Source organism: Pezoporus wallicus, unplaced genomic scaffold (assembly GCF_028554395.1).
Source record: "Pezoporus wallicus isolate ANWC-B61680 ecotype Strahan unplaced genomic scaffold, APGP_CSIRO_Pwel_v1 contig_8620, whole genome shotgun sequence".
Lineage (NCBI taxonomy): Eukaryota > Metazoa > Chordata > Aves > Psittaciformes > Psittacidae > Pezoporus > Pezoporus wallicus.
The window spans coordinates 67887-83974 of NW_026635286.1; the positions used below are offsets into that span (position 1 = coordinate 67887).

Sequence of the window (16088 nt, forward strand, 5' to 3'; positions counted from 1 at the left end):
TTCAAAACACTTTATACTCGTGCTGTTTTTCTACCTCATTTAGAAGAGGCAGCTGCACGGTGGACTCCAGTAAACTGCTTGAGAACTCTTCATTGCAGTGTCTGCCTTTGTTAACAGCAACTTTTTCAATTCCCTGAGCTGTGCCCAATTTTCTGAGGTCAAAAATAATCGCAGGTGCAAGCGATGGAAATGCTGTCATTATTTCAGTCTTGAAAGGCTGAGAAACGTGGAAAACCAGGTCCTCCTTCCTGTAACAAAGCCAGCAAACAAAGCCTCACTGCTAACAGCTTTTTCTTAATGAACTTGCCTTGTGCTATCGAGCATCCGAATCATTAAGAGAATTGTTAACAAAAAAGGTCTATTTACTAAGGCTCTTTACTGGGGGAGAACCAAGCAGAGTTTAAGTTAACCACTGGAGTTCAGTGACTCTTCCATTCTTTGAAGAGAGGGGATTTAAAAAGTGCGACAGTTCTATCTAACTTCAGCTTTTGTTGAGAAACGGAGGTAGGGTTGAGGGTTGTATCTTAAACACAGGCCAGGTTTGCTGATATTTTGTCAACCTTTTGGGGTGTGTTGGGCAAGCTTTTAGCAGCCTGTCTTGGCTATTATTTTCATATCGGCCTCCCTGAAACTCGGTGTCTCCATGTGGTTTCCACCCAGAACAGTGCAAAACCTGCTGAATTTACCTGGAATTTACTTTTATGCTTGGGAACCTGAGAGCTTTTAGGGGCATGTTTCTGTAATAACACACATTACAGGGAAAAGAAAAGGATTGCACAGACTTACGTGAACTGAGATCATGAAGAGATTGACAGTGTTTTCTCAGATACCTATTTATAAACCTTGGCTTACTGTTAGCCTTCTGTGAAAACTTTCCCAGCCTGGGCTCTAAATTTTGCCTGTTCATAGGATAGGGATGATTCGCCTGCCTCTTTTCAGCAGATTGCTGCAAGCCCTCTGAATCACATTCTTTATGCATCATTGGGTAAGAAAACTGCAGAGAGGAGTTTACAAACGGTGTGGTGAACTAGCAGGAGGATGAAGAGCTCAGATGTGTGTGTCTGTACATTGTGTTTGGTTTATCATTGTTGCTGGTAAATTACTGTTGTTTTCCCCCAGTCACTTATGATCCCGCTCACTGTGATAATGTCTCATGCTCTGCTGCCAGTTTCTATAGACTGCCTGTTAGTATAAGTAGTAGATCACAGAATCCCAGGCTGGTTTGTGTTGGAAGGGACCTTAAAGCTCATCCAGCTCCACCCCCCTGCCATGGGCAGGGACACCTTCTACTAGAGCAGGTTGCTCCAAGCCCCTAGACGACTGATGGTGTGCTGTAGTCTTGGGTTTATTCAGTGTATCTCAAATGATTAAAACCACATGGATTCGAAGGGCTGAAATCTGAGCACAATTTGCTGAGTGTCAGAAATCCCCACGAGCAAGGGGAGCCACAGAAGCAGGGGCTGCAGCACAGCAGGGAACACACAGAGCATCAGTGGGTAGATCACAGCCAAATCAACTCCTTCATCTTTTAATTGTGCGCTGACTCCTACCTAGAGCTCTAACAGCTACAGCTGGCTTATTGACTTGATAGTCTTGTACTGATTAACTGCTGCTTTAGCTACCGTAGCAGCCCCAGAGCAGTTGTTAAGCTGTGAGTAGGCACGTCGGTAGCATGCCAGCCAGAATGTTTGGGGGAGGAGAAAGCTGCTGGGTGCATGCCTCCTGGATTCGGCTGCCCGCGCCGGGAGATGTGTGAGGCTGGGCGTGCGTGCTGTCACAGGCACACGGGCAGGGGCAGCTGAGAGTGAGCTCCGGTGCTCCGCTTCCCCGGGGGCAGAGGAAGGCTGCTGCTGCGAGTACAAGCTGGCAGGATCATGACAGAGCCAAGCAGCAGAAAGGAGGGATTTAAAAAATGCCGGAGTGCCACTTTCAGCATCGATGGCTATAGCTTCACAATCGGTGAGCCTCATTTCATCCCTCTTCGTTACCTCGTTTGCCTCCTTTCCTCTGTTCCTTTGCAGCTCCAGTAAGTGCAGGTAAAAACCAGCTGTTGACAACCGCATTTTGTCAATGTCTGCCTTTAAAATGCACGGATGCCCTGCAACTTTTGTCTGGGTTGCTTCCTCATTCTGCCTTTCTCTGTTTTGATCTGCCCAAGAAACTTGCCTTTGATACGCAGCCGCTCCAGACCCCTGTGCTGGGTTTTGGGAGGAGTTCACCGGGAACTTTTTGTTTTGGAACCTTATCTCAGGAAAGCCTGGCTCTCAGGCTTGCGGGTTTCCAGCTCGCTGGCTGTGTTTCCTTCCAATGAGCCGGGAACATAACCCCTGGGAGCCTTGGCTTTGTTTCCAGTATTGCTTTGTTTACTTAGCCAGTGTTTCCAAATACTGTAACCTTTCGACGTTTCTCGGCTTGCGTAAAGATGTATGTAACAGTGCTTGCTGCCTCTCAAGCACAGAAAGCAATATTGCTGGGGCAGGGAAAGGTGCAAAGGGAGAGTAGGCATTTTGGTTGGCTGTAGAGGCTTGAAGGGTGCAGTTTGTGTTCAGTGGCTTAGGGAAAAGTGAGGCTTCTCAAAGCCACAGGTATCGGCCTCCGTATCTGTCCAGGGGACTTGCTGTGCAAAAGTGATTCCCTGAGCAGGCAGCTCTACTAAAACTGTATATCTGACGAGGCTACATTATGTAAATCCCTATAGATGTTGGAAACAGACAAAGCTTACCTCCTGTTCTAATGTTTAGATGAGGTCCAAGTTAAAATACATGATAACTTGTAATAATCAATTGATACAAATTCCCCTTGGATACCTTTAAGATGGCAGAGATTCTGCTTCCTAGCAGTGTGAAATCACAGAAGTCTTCCCTGATTTATGCTAGTGTGATGGGGTCACAATTTTCATCTAATAATGATGGATACAAGCTCTTTATTGATGTAGGAAGAGGTACCTATTTATTCCTCTGCTTTATGGAAAACTTATTTCGCAGTCATTCACATCATGCAAGCATTAAACTTGCTGGAAATAAATAGGAGGTGGAAATGAATGTTTAATTTACCTTCATGTACTCACCTGTACCTGTGCATACGGCATTGTAAAAGTGAAACTGCCAGCAAATGCAACTTTTCAAATGTCTTTCTCTAATGGGAAGGTAGTAGTTCTTCCACAGGTTAAGTTGCAACGTGCTCACTTCTGAACTCCCTAGTTAATCTTCCCCCCTCTAATCACCATTACTAGTAGTGTTGTTTCATCAGTTGGGGTCAGTCTGGAACATAGACATCTCCCTTTTGACACACATAATCTGAAGACAGAGATTGGTTTTGTTCATAAACGAGCCAACAGGATTGCTGTATCTGTTGCTCTGATGCCTTGGTTGCTATTTGTGCTCCCAAAACAACCAGAACAATTCTGGCTGAAATGACTCGGGTTTAGAATTGCAGCTTTTTCTGCTTCTCAGGGCAGTTGTTGCATTGGCGTTCCTGTGCTATTTTCTTCTATTTGGTGCACGCAGCCAGTGTATTGATTCTGTGATCTGTGCATTATATAACATTTATTTTTATATCGGGCCAATTGTGCACTGGATTGACTCACATAACCGTGGAAACTTTGTAAACATGCTATCTAGTATTACCAGCACCGTGTGGCAGACAGACCTGAGTGATTCATGTATTTAGAATCCCAGCCTGGTTTGGGTTTGAAGGAACCTTTAAAAGCTCATCCAGTTCCAACCCCCTGCCATGAGCAGGGACACCTGGTCCACTGGACCAGGTTACTCAGGTTAAAGCCATTCCCCCTGTCCTGTCCCCTTGGCTCTAGTCCAAAGCCCCTCTCCAGGGTTCTTGCAGCCCGTTTAGACACTGGAGCTGCTCTAATGTCTCCTCTCAAGAAGCCTTCTCTTCTCCAGGCTGAACCAGCCCAGCTCTCTCAGCCTGGCTCCAGAGCAGAGCTGCTCCAGCCCTTGCAGCATCTCCATGGCCTTCTCTGGACTCGCTCCAACAGCTCCATGTCCCTCTTGTGCTGTTTCCCCAGAGCTGGATCAGGACTGCGGGGGGGGTTCTCCCCAGAGCACAGTAGAGGAAGAGAATCCCCTCCCTCAACCTGGTGCTTATGCTCTGCGGATGCAGCCAGCACACAGGGGCGTTCTGGGCTGTTAAAGATTTGGTAATCTTTATACCAAAGGAAATTAATGTATCCTGGAGATCCCACAGCAACGTTAGTGTGTCAGGGGTGGGCTTAAACATTCCATCAGATGATGACTTCTGTGTCAATTTCTAGTTTTGGGACACTGCAAATTTTTAAAAGTTCTTGTGAAATGCTGAGCTGCTGCATCTGCTGTTGCAGTGTCAGCTGGGAGAGAAGGCTGATACCCTTTAGAACTGAGTAATATTAATTGGAGAGAAATGAGTTTCCATCTGGACACAAAATGAATCTTAGCTGTCAGCGTGCAACACTTGGAAATTGTTGTCCAGCTTTGCTCCAGCCAGAGCTAGCGCCAGCGTAGGTGGGAACAACACGGGAAGTTTGGGTAGGTCTGTGGTGAAATGTCTGCATTGCTAGAAGGGAAGCATGGCAAAAGTTATAACCCTCGTCTTCACTGTCATTACCTGCAGCTGCACTGTGGAGAATACCTAGAGCAGGATGTCTGGTTATCCTATCACTTCTACAGTGGACTTGGCTGTAAGAAGTGATTTGGCAGTGTTAGGTTTGCAGTTGGACTCAATAATCTTAAAGATCTTTTCCAACCTAAATGATTCTATCGCTCTATGAAAAAATATTTTGCATTGATTCACTTAATCAAGTGCTAAGAAAGGATGATCTTCACAGTGTTTCGACAAATCATAAAATTAACTGGGTTGGAAAACACCTTTAAGAACACCAAGCCCAACCATTCCCCAGCACTGCCAAGGCCACCACTAACCCATGCCACTGAGAGCCTCATCTACATGGTGTGTGAACACTTCCAGGGATGGTGACTCCAGCACTGCCCTGGGCAGCCTGTTCCAATGCTTGAGCACCCTTTGGGGAAGGAATTGTTTCTCATCTCCATCTGAACCTCCCCTGGTGCAGCTTGAGGCCATTTCCTCTTGAAGGCAGCTTACAATAAGACTTAATGAAAATTTTAATGGGTCTAACATCAAACACGAAATTATATGGGCATGGAAAAAGGCTGGGGCAAGAGCTCTTTGCTGATTGCGTGCAGTTAGATAGCCTCCTGTCTCTGGAGATGGTCAGCATCCATTTGCACAGCAGTGCAGCCTCAAGCAGCTTCTCAACTGCTCTGATTTTCACCTTGGTTGCTTACAGCACTGGTGATGGGACAGGAGAGCTGTGGGAACCCCACACTTCCCAAGGGCTTCGCATCCCTGCAGAAGAAAGGGATATGCCATACCAGAAATACACATAAATTGTTGATGCTCGATAGCTTTCTGGTGTATGAAGAAACAAGGCAGCTGCAAATCCCCTTCCTCCAGATACCCTCTTGAGGACTGAGCTGTGCTGCCCTATACCCACTGTGGATTTCTGTGTGGTTTGGGATGTTCTGCTTTTATGGACTTTTTGCACTGGTAGCACAATGTAAAGGAACTATAGTGGGGCCACAGTGTGAGCCATTTAGTTGGGACTATTTAAGACAGGAGCCATGCAATTTAGTTTGCTCAGATGAAGGCTTCATGATCTTTGTTTGCCACGGACTATGCCACCGAATTTCAGAGTCCCTGAAGGTTTGTATACACAAGTTACTGTACTTGAGCTCTTTTTTAACTTTGGCTAAATTTCCCTTCACTAAACCAGACCAGAACAGCAGCTGAGTTTAAAGGAAAAGAAATGAAGAATTAAGGCCTATTTTCTTTTCTTCCCCTATCCCGTGCCTTGTTTCATCGCTCCTGTGCAAAGGAAATGCTATTAAATCAAAATGCCAGCATGTTACTGTGTGACTTTGATGCTGTAACTGACTGACTGAAGATGCAAGACAGAAACATCCCATCGTTAAACCTGGGAAAATGGGAAACACAGACAGTAACAAAAGGATATTTTCTTTCTGCATTTTTCACCCTCCTATGACTAAGAGCTAACTTGATTAAAGCTCCCACTCTCTGCTTTTCATGTCCAGAAGCACCTGGTAGCATGTTTTGCCCTGTCCAACATATCTAATAGATGTATGTTTATAGGTTACAATGAGATGGAGTGATGGGGAGTTCTGCTGTAACTCGGCTGGTACTGGAGAGGAGGGATATGGCACTGAAACACTTAGGTTAGCTCCCAGCAGTTGTTTCTAAGCCTTTCGGGAAAGTTTCTTTAGGAGGACACTGTCTCCATTGTGCATGTCTCTCCCTCCAGTTATTTATGGATGCTCCGAGTTTTGCCTGGTGGTGCTTTTGGACCCCATTTTGAAATAATACTTTAAAAGTGTGGGTTCATTGTTGCAGTTCGCTGCTTGAAGCCGATTTCAACGTCCCTTTCGATGGCACAGGTACAGCAGCCAAAGTAGTTCTTGCTGGTCCCTCTGACAGATCACTTCAGAACCACCTCCTGTGCTGCGGTCAAAGAAGATGTTGCTTGAGGAGGTGCATGTGCTGTGTTGGTCTGGAAGACTGGAAGCAACTTAAATGTTGAAGTCAGATTTATTTGGATAAGGAAAAATACCTTTAGCTCTGTGTCATGTGCTTAACATAAAGAAAAATGCTGCTGTGGATTTTCTATTATTCTCTCTTGAAAGCTTGTCCATAGGTGTGGAATAGACAAGAATGGGATTATTCCAGAAAGAAAATAGAGAAATAAGAGCAGTTTCCTTTTTTTTGGTATTGTGTTTGGCCAGAGAACTGTGTACATTATAACAATTCAGTTACCTGTTTTGCTCTTGTGTATTAATTTTCAGCCTTATGGGAGTTTGTTATTTATCTGAAGACAATGGTACCGTTGCAACCCACAGAAGAGGCAGTTTTCAGCAGAAGATACCCACAGGCCCATACACAGTGCGTTTTCATGGAGGTTTACTTTGATTCTGCCCTTAGTTTGCTTATTATAATACTACTACAAATAAAACCTGGCTGAAAGCACACTGTAATTATCAGGTGCTGACAAACCTCTCGCTAATTCTGCTTGTGCGTCACTCGTAGCCTTCATTCAAAGGAGAGACACATCTGTCTGTGGGCTCAGTCAGCTTTCGGGGATGGGACAGCTATCTGCCTGCACATGAGCAGTGTGCAGAAAGATGAAGGGGAATGCATAGCCACCAGTCTTGCAGTGGACTGGAGGCTCTCCTTGTCTTAGTACCTAAACCCTACCATTTTCTTTGTTATAATAGAAAAGATCTAAAAACCGCAACAATGAAACCTCCAAAACTTTGCTTCTTTTCTGTTTTTTCCTCTCCCTCTCTTTCCTGATAGACGTCCCTGATATTTTCTCATTAAGAGCTGACAGGAAGCACTGATGATTTCTGTGTAACTACTGGAATGCTATCATCTGAAATCTAGCAAATAATATAATACAAATACTAAGCTTGTAATAGGACATGAGATGTTTTTAATGTTATTTAAGGAAGTCTGATGTTGTTAAAATAGACCTGAAAGAATTAAACTGTCTTCCAACATTGTCTTATCCCCAGCAAATTCACCTATATGAAGCTGCCAGCAAATAGACAGTGAAATGATCATAGGATGGTTTGTGTTGGAAGGGACCTTAAAGCTCATCCGCTTCCAGCCCCCTGCCACAGGCAGGGACACCTTCCACTAGAGCAGGTTGCTCCAAGCGACTGTGTCCAACCTGGCCTTGAACACTGCCAGGGATGGGGCAGCCACAGCTTCTTTGGGCACCCTGTTTGACAAAGTGTTGAAGTTAGAGATTTTTCTCCTCCCTCTATTACAAAGCCGTGTTTAAGCCTCAAACCAGCCTGGTGTGTCTCTGCTCTGCCTGAAAATACACCTGCAAGGAGTCTTTGCAGTCGGCATGCCTATGGGTGAGATACCCAGCTGGCCGTTTGTGTGGTGCAGATGGTCTCTGTCACAGTGATGGGCAACAGGAATTCCTGCTGTTGATACTTAACCTGTAGCTGCTTCTGTACAGGGCTGGAGATGGTGATTTCTGTGGTATCTACAGGGTCTTGATATTGCACTGACATCTTCAATGCTGCAGGTGTGGACTGCTGTAAGCTGAGTTAAAGGAACTTTGGAAAGCCTCCAGCGGTAATTCTTATGTGGCAAAAAGCCTGGCAGTGTTTTCACGGAGCTCTGCCCATTTGCCTCTGTGGATGGTCTACCTTATCATTGCTACCTGCTGCTCACAGCTGTGCTCTGCTGCCTGTATCTTGGCATCCAGAAACACAGCGAGTGTTTGGGGCTGTTATCTGTTAGTGCTGTTTAGGGTGAGAGGTTACCATGCAGGGCTGCGTACCAGGTTCTTTGCCAGCTCACAAAGGTTCAGCCTCAGATTGCACGTTCCTGTGGCAGGGTCACATCAAAAGTGTTATTTTCCTTCCTCTTCTTGATGTTTATTTCTCAGGGAAGCTGCAAACAGTAAAGGCTTCACAGCATGTTTTGATGTGAGTGGATAGGTGTCCCTGTTCTCTGCAGCTGAGTTCCACACACAGGAAAAAACTTCCAGAGCCCTGGGTGAGGAGAGATGCTAATGGATAAAACCATTGTCGTCGATGTCAGAAAGTATTCCTTCAGTTACTTCATGTAATTATTATATTACTTTAAGGTTGGTGAATTACATATGTCCAGGTTTTGGTGCTCGATCATCTCTGAATCTAGCTTCAAGGACTAATGTCACCCAATGGCCTAAACCCTCAAAAGCCCCTGTGAGGACCACAGTCTAGGAGTTTTCAAATCCCCAAAGGAGTTTAATTGCCTTTGGGGATTTGCGTTTCTATTGCAGATCTTCTATTTTAAACCCTTGTGCTGTACTAATCGGTCTATTTTCGTGGTGTAGTGTAAATGCAAGCTCATTTTCCCAAGTTCTGTAGCTCGGCATGAATAAGAAAGCAAAAATCTCCTGAATGTATCCTGCACTTATTTGTGTACTAGTGCACATCATGTCAAGAAGCAGGATGCTGGCTGCTGCTGAATCTTCATCACTCCACTGCAGTCTGGAGAACCTCAATGATTTAAATGAGCAAAGGATTTACCCTGGACAGTCTTTTCCAGTTAAAGCGAGTGCTGCTGTAGGTCAAAGTTAAATGCTGCTCTATATATAAAGAAGGCAAATCACGCAGCTTTTCCATGGCTCACTTCTAAGACTTCATCAAGATTATGTTGATGTGATTTTGCTCCCCACTTCTTCCTGCCTGTACCTAACAATCCTGCTTAAAATCACGGATTTCTAATAGCTACAGGCTTGACATTCGGAGGCCTGGGAACTCGACCCTCGTGACTACATCACTAGCTGTGCTCTGTGGCTGTGTGCGAAGCTGGAAGCGTGGCATGGGGAAAGTTGTAGTAATTACTGACAGATACACTTAATGAGGTCTCTACCGGCTTCCCAGCTAGCGAGTGGAACTGTGTGCTGGGACAGTGTGACAGCAGTTGCTTGAGTTGTGGGGTGATATCGCATCCTCTCCCTTGTTGTCATAGCAGCTGCAATCAGCCCCCTGGAAATTTCCCTTCGGAAGACAGCAAACATTATCTCTCTCCATTAAATGGCAGCGCCTGGTGTTTAGTCTCTTGCTGCTGCGTGATGCTATGTCTCATTCTGTTGATGGAGTGCCCTTTCCAACTACTTGCTCCTCTTCCCATAGTGATGCAGGGTGATGAGACCTGTCAGATTTACTGGGAAGGGGGATAGGGCAGACAACCTGCTCTCACAAGATTGCTTCATTCAGTGTCAACTCCAAGTGCCTCTTCTACATTCAGTGGATTTACACAGTTTGTACCATTCAGAGGTGAGGATGAGGAGCACTGTTTGCATTCAGGTGCACAGCCTTTCTCTTGTGGTATTGATAATGAATGCTTATTAGGGGTGAAAGCTTTCCAAAATAATTTTTTACTAGCTTCTTCCCAATGTAAGTTCTTTCAGTTCCCCCATGTCCCTGCTAAATGCTTTTTACAGACTCACTTTTCCACATTCCTTTTTTTCTTTCCATTTCTGGGTCTTGTACTGTTGAACAGTGCTAATGGATCTAGTCCCCAAAACTTGTACTGTGTTTTCCTCTTTATGCTTTATCCTTCTTGTGTGCTTCATGAATGCCAGTGTGATCTGGTTTGAATTGTGTCCACTGAAAACTAAGCTTCATTGCTCTAATCGCAACGCACAGCTAAACATATACAGAAAATTTCCAGGGATTTTTTTGTATTGCTAATTCAAGTAAAACAACTTATTAAACCTCTTCAGAAATAGATTCGAAGTAAAAACTGTAAATATGTTAACTTTCTCTGAAGCTACTTACAGCAAAATGTCCCTCTGCTTTGAGTACCGAGTTGAGCTTTGGATTTTTATAAACCTTACAGGTAAAGACTACTGATTTACACACATCAGGTAGATACCCTTAGGAAACCATAGAAGTTTTACATTCAGGCCACGGTTCTGCTGTTGGATGAACCTTACTGAGGTTGCAAGATGTTTCAAACAAGTGGTCCTCAGTTGCAGGCTGGAAGCTCTGTGATAAAAGTGCGTTCCCTGATTAGATGACATCAACCATAATTTCCATCAAATACCAAGTGGGAACGACAGCAATTGTAACACTCTAAGTGAGCGAAGGGTGAAAGGGCATGGAAAAAAAGGACTCTCTGAAAGTTACAGAATCCCAGACTGATTTGGGTTGGAAGGGACCTTAAAGCTCATCCAGTTCCAACCCCCTTCCACAAGCAGGGACACCTTTCACTAGAGCAGGTTGCTCCAAGCCTGTCCAACCTGGCCTTGGACACTGCCAGGGATGGGGCAGCCACAGCTTCTCTGGGCACCCTGTGCCAGCGCCTCAGCACCCTCACATGGAAGAACTTCTGCCTAAGAGCTCATCTCAATCTCCCCTCTGTCAGGTTAAAGCCATTTCTCCCTGTCCTGTCCCTACAGTCCCTTGTCCAAAGCCCCTCTCCAGATTTCTTGTTGCCCCCCTTTAGGTATTGGAAGGCTGTTATATGGTGCTATTGCCAGCTGTGCTCCAAATGCAACGTATTGTTTTCCTTACCCGTTAAACCCAGTGTTTTGCAGGATAGGATGTTTTATACACTGCTGTGTGCAATATGAATAGCAGAATAATATACCATTTCGTTTATACTGATTTCCTCCCCCACTCCCAAAGCTGTGATTACTACCAGACACACATACTGCTAATAATCACGATTTCCCTTGAAATGTACTCTGAAAATGGGATCTTTAGGATGTTCATATTTCTTATTTTACCCTTATTTGGTGGCACTGTAGCACATTTTATTAGTCTACAGGAGTCTTTTCTTCCAGTTGCCAGCCTTTGATTTAAAGGCAATCAAATTCTTTGCACCTTGAACATTATCATAATTCAGAATTACAGCTCTTGCAGACCAAACAGTTCTGATTCTTACGCAACCCTGGGAACACAAAACATGACCTGGCCTGCAGTGTATATTATTTTTCTTAAAACTGCCCCATAAGCAAATGTAAGGAATCTGTGCAAAGCTGTGGGGCTCTTTTTCCTTGTCAAAATCTGGAATAGTAACATAGAACTTGGTAATCAAAGGTGCTTTCAATTTGAGTTATAGGAAGGGTGACCTGCATATTTTGTAGTCCATATACTATATATATGGTGTACAGTAAAGATTAGTGTATAATAATAATACAGAGCACAAGGGACTGTGGTAAATTCTACTCCTAAGAAAGTAAATAACTTTTCAGCATTAACTTACAGAATCTCCTTTCATGGCTCAAACAATGCAAACGGGGATTTTCCAAGCTCCACCATTTGGAACTCTGCTGTTACAAATACCAATGGACTCCCTTAGAGAGCCCAGAGCAGACGCCCTGTGCTACTTTGGAAAGTTCCTTTGCAGATAAAGCATTAATTTCTTTCTGGTAACCTCAACACTTGAACAGAATTCCAGCAGGAAAGAGCTCAGATGTAATGACTGCTGCTAACCTTTGACTTCTGTTGATTGTCTGCTTGCAAGAAATTATGCAGCATATACAGATCAGCTGATAATGAGCATCTTGCTTCTCTTCAACAGAGTGATTTCAGAGTTTTCGCAAGCATAATTCCAGGTAGATTTGAGCTGAAAGTGTTTAATGACATTTGGGTGCATGTGGTTTTGGGCAGAATTGATGGATTTTTCCACACTATGAATTTCTGGTTGTGAGGGAGGTGGATATTATGGCAGTTGTTTTACCTCTCCTCCCTAGTAAACACAGACAGAAACAAGTACGTGGAGACTTCCTGCCTTGGAGTGCAAAGCCACAGCATGCTGATGTATGTTGGTGCTGGAGCCTGGCATACTGATATGATGAATTAACCCAGATATCCATATGTGAATGATGATTATCCCAGGACCTGGTTGAACGGGAGGTGTAGCAGCTCCTTAGTGACCACTTTGCTGCACAAGCAGCTGGTAACTTTAATTCATGTGGCTGTGAAGTTGAGCCCTTTCCTCTTGGCTTGGCCCAGCTGCAGGAGCAACCTTTGGGAGAGACACAGGATAAAGGCAAACAGCTGGAGGAACCCTGACCAAAGCATTGCTGTTGAAAATGGTACCTGGGAGTCATCACAGCAGCCTGGGGATTCTGGCTGTTATTAAGCATTGTGCGTGAGTTTCACCTGGACAGGCTGAAGCTGTGACTTGAATATAGATCCATCAGCTGGAGTTAGATACTGTAACTAAGCAAATGCCTCAATTATCGGTCCAGTCTGCCAACACTCCGCAACATTCCTCCATCCCCAAAGAATCAACAGGTTGAACACTGCCAGGGATGGAGCATTTACCTCTTCTCTGGGCACCCTGTGCCAGCGCCTCACCACCCTCACAGTAAAGAACTTCTTCCTTGTATCTAACCTGAGCTTTCCCTGTGTAAGTTTGAACTCATTACCCCTTGTCCTGTCGCTACAGTCCCTGATGAAGATGCTCTTGTCAGCTTGACAACATGATCAGAGTAAATTTTCCTTCATGAGAGAATATGTTTATCCTTCAGTGATGTTTGCTGCCTTATGTTCCAGTCTAATGCTTCCTATTAATTAGAATTCATTGTGCCATTTAAGGGAAGTGGCATTTTTGATGTGAAATCCTGCATGACAACTTGTCATTTACTGTCTGATTGTGTTTGCCTACTTGCCCTCTGAAGCAGCAACAATCACTCGAACCTTCTGTATTATTAGCTATCATTTACAGTAACGATTTGCACATGTAATTATTTTTCTCTTGCTCTGCATTAATACTTAAATGAAACCTCTGGGATGTGCTCCCAGCTGGTTGTGTGTTTACGTGTTGTATTCAGTCACCTGCATTTGATCTCTCTTATGTTGTTTGCAGCGAGTTCTGTGCCCTTTTGGGAAGTTTTTTGCTTTGATCATTTTAGTGTTTCTTAAGCACTAATCTCTTCAGATGCTTTGGATAAGTCTTCTCGGAGAACGCCTGTATCTTTAGGTCCCTAAGCAGAGAGGCAAAGGGAATTTGGCCATTGAGCTCTTTGGGGAATTCTGCCTGTAGTGCACAGGTGCTGTTATAAATATCCTTTTGAATTGGGAAGAAGAGGATGTTTCCATGTTGGTGAAATAAGCGTTAGGTTGGAAGGAAAAGCAATTGGTGTTTAATTTCATGCAAAATAATTGCTTTTCAATTTTAAGATGAGCTTGATGTATTCGGTGCATTTACCACATCCAGTAAACTGCCCATGCAGTACAAAGCCACTGAGCAGCATTCAAAAAGCCTAGACATTTGTGACTGCTGTATGAAGTGAGATTTGGTACCTTTGGGCTTTCAAAAAGGAACAAAGAACAGAATCTTTTGAAAAGGCCTGTTATGACCACCAAACAACACCTGATAGCTAAAAAGAAATCATTTTGGTAATATTTTGAATGTTCTTTTGTCCTGCCTTGCCTTTCAGTCTATATAAGGTCTGTACTTGTATACATAATTCCCCATTTGTTAAACCGCTATAAACTGCAGGAGGGATTAGCATTGGTAAATGAAAGTATCTCTTAGTATGGCTGGTGAAGAACAACACAGCAGCAGTTCCAGAACTTGTTAAAGACCAGCAGCAGTGAGGAGCAGGAATAGTTATAAAAGATAGGATTAAAGATTTAGCCTATATTTCTTAATCAGTCCAAATCCCTAACAATACCAGTGATAAGAGGAAGGATTTCAGATTTATGCTCGAGTTATTTGATATTTGAAAATAAGGCTGCTATTTTGCATAACAATAATGGGATTTAAATGAAAGGAGCATTTGTTTGACAGTTCATTGTGTCTGGAGGGCCATGGGCCACAACACTTACAGGTGTGGTGACTAATCTGATAACTTTTCTCCCCACTGGTATTGCTGGTATTCTCTTCTCCAGTTTGTTGCGGATGTAATTTGTGCCATTGTAAGGTATTCTTTAATCACTGAAACTCTGAGACACAGGTGAACAAAGCAGTAAGTGGGAAATGACACTGGGTACAGGTTGCCCAGAGAAGCTGTGGCTGTCCCATCCCTGGCAGTGTTCAAGGCCAGGCTGGACAGAGTTGAAGCAACCTGCTGTAGCGGAAGGTGTCCCTGTCTGTGGCAGGGGTTGGAACTGGATGAGCTTTAAGTTCCTTCCAACCCAAACCAATCTGTGAGTCTGTAAATGAGAGGTACTTTGAGCTCAGTCATGCATTTCAATGTGATTAGTCCCATTACAGTGAGTGAGAGTACTTATGACTGCAAGAGCTGCCAAATTAGACTTGTTTGCACTGATAACTTTCAGAATACAGATGATTCTTTGCTTCGGGAGCTCAGTCATACAGCTCTTCAGTGCTGCACACCATGCATTTATGAAGCAGTGTTTCTGTGGGGTTTGAGAGTGCTCTGTTCCCAGGACCTTTCAGTAATATGAGGAGATGCTTACATTGGGGTATCCACATGTTTGTCATGCCTTCTGCCTCTCCCTGGGATATACCTGAGTAAATAAGACAGCAGTCATCTCAGAACAACTCAGTAAAACAGTCAAACTCAAACTCTGTCCTCTGCAGAGAGGTACTGCTGTAAGAACTTATAAAGGAGCATGGTCTGCATCCACAGCATCAAGTGTATTGACAGAAGGCCTCACACTGTTCTCATATAGCTCCTCAGTGGTACTCGTACCTTCTGCTGTGCACTTGCAGGGCCAGCAGGTAGCTCCTGCAGCACAGAGAGACCACAGCTGCTCTGTCCTGATAAGCACATGACCACCTCCTGATTTCTGAGCACAAACCCCTAAATTATATCCTATTTTCAGCAAGAAAACCGAGTGTTCGGTGTGTTGCACAGACAAGGCGTTCACTGTGGCCTGCCTTGCCCTCGGTTGGAGCTGATGAAGTAGCGCTGTTTCTAGAAAGAGCCAAGGGATATTTTTTGTTATACAGAATCAGGGATGTGCCTTAAAAACCAAGGTGTCTGTTGGGAGACGTAGCATTTATTATTGCCTGGTTCAGTCTGCATGGCACCAGCAATGAAGTCACAGTATGACTGAGGAAAAGAATGAATCACTTTTTGTAGGCATTTCTTTTAGTGGCTTTCAGAAGAACAAAAAAACCCCACAAGTATTTCTCCCTGGCTAGTTTAAATGTCAATCTTTTCATTTAAAGAGCCATATATAACTTTTAACCTAAGGCTGACATTATATATTAGCAAGTGTCAGTGTTTTTGCTTGGAGTCTTCAGCAAGGGCATATATTCAAATGCAGTGTGATGAATGCTCTGACTCAGGGCTTGGATCTTTCCTCTTTTCCTTTTATCACAGGTAGACAGCAACTGGATGTGAAGCTTGTGGAATCTTTTAAAGATATTAATTTTAAATTTATATAGTATTATAGCATATAGTATATATTATAGTCCTCTTCATCAGGGACTGCAGAGGTAGGACAAAGGGTAATTGGTTTAAACTTAAAGAGGGGAAGTTCAGGTTAGATGCAAGGAAGATGTTCTTTACTGTAAGGGTGGTAAGGCACTAGAACAGGCTGCCCAAAGAAGTGGTAAAT

General features: G+C 44.0%; 1 protein-coding gene across 1 annotated transcript in view; it reads left to right on the forward strand.

Annotated features, from left to right (window-relative positions):
- The first annotated feature begins 1686 nt into the window (after positions 1-1686).
- LOC130603544 (dual specificity calcium/calmodulin-dependent 3',5'-cyclic nucleotide phosphodiesterase 1C-like) overlaps positions 1687-16088 on the forward strand; it is a 52263-nt gene continuing 37861 nt past the window's right edge. Inside the window, exon 1 of the mRNA XM_057417373.1 lies at positions 1687-1959. Coding sequence (XP_057273356.1) covers positions 1875-1959 — 85 coding nt within the window. The 5' untranslated portion in view covers positions 1687-1874. The remainder of the gene's footprint in view (positions 1960-16088) is intronic.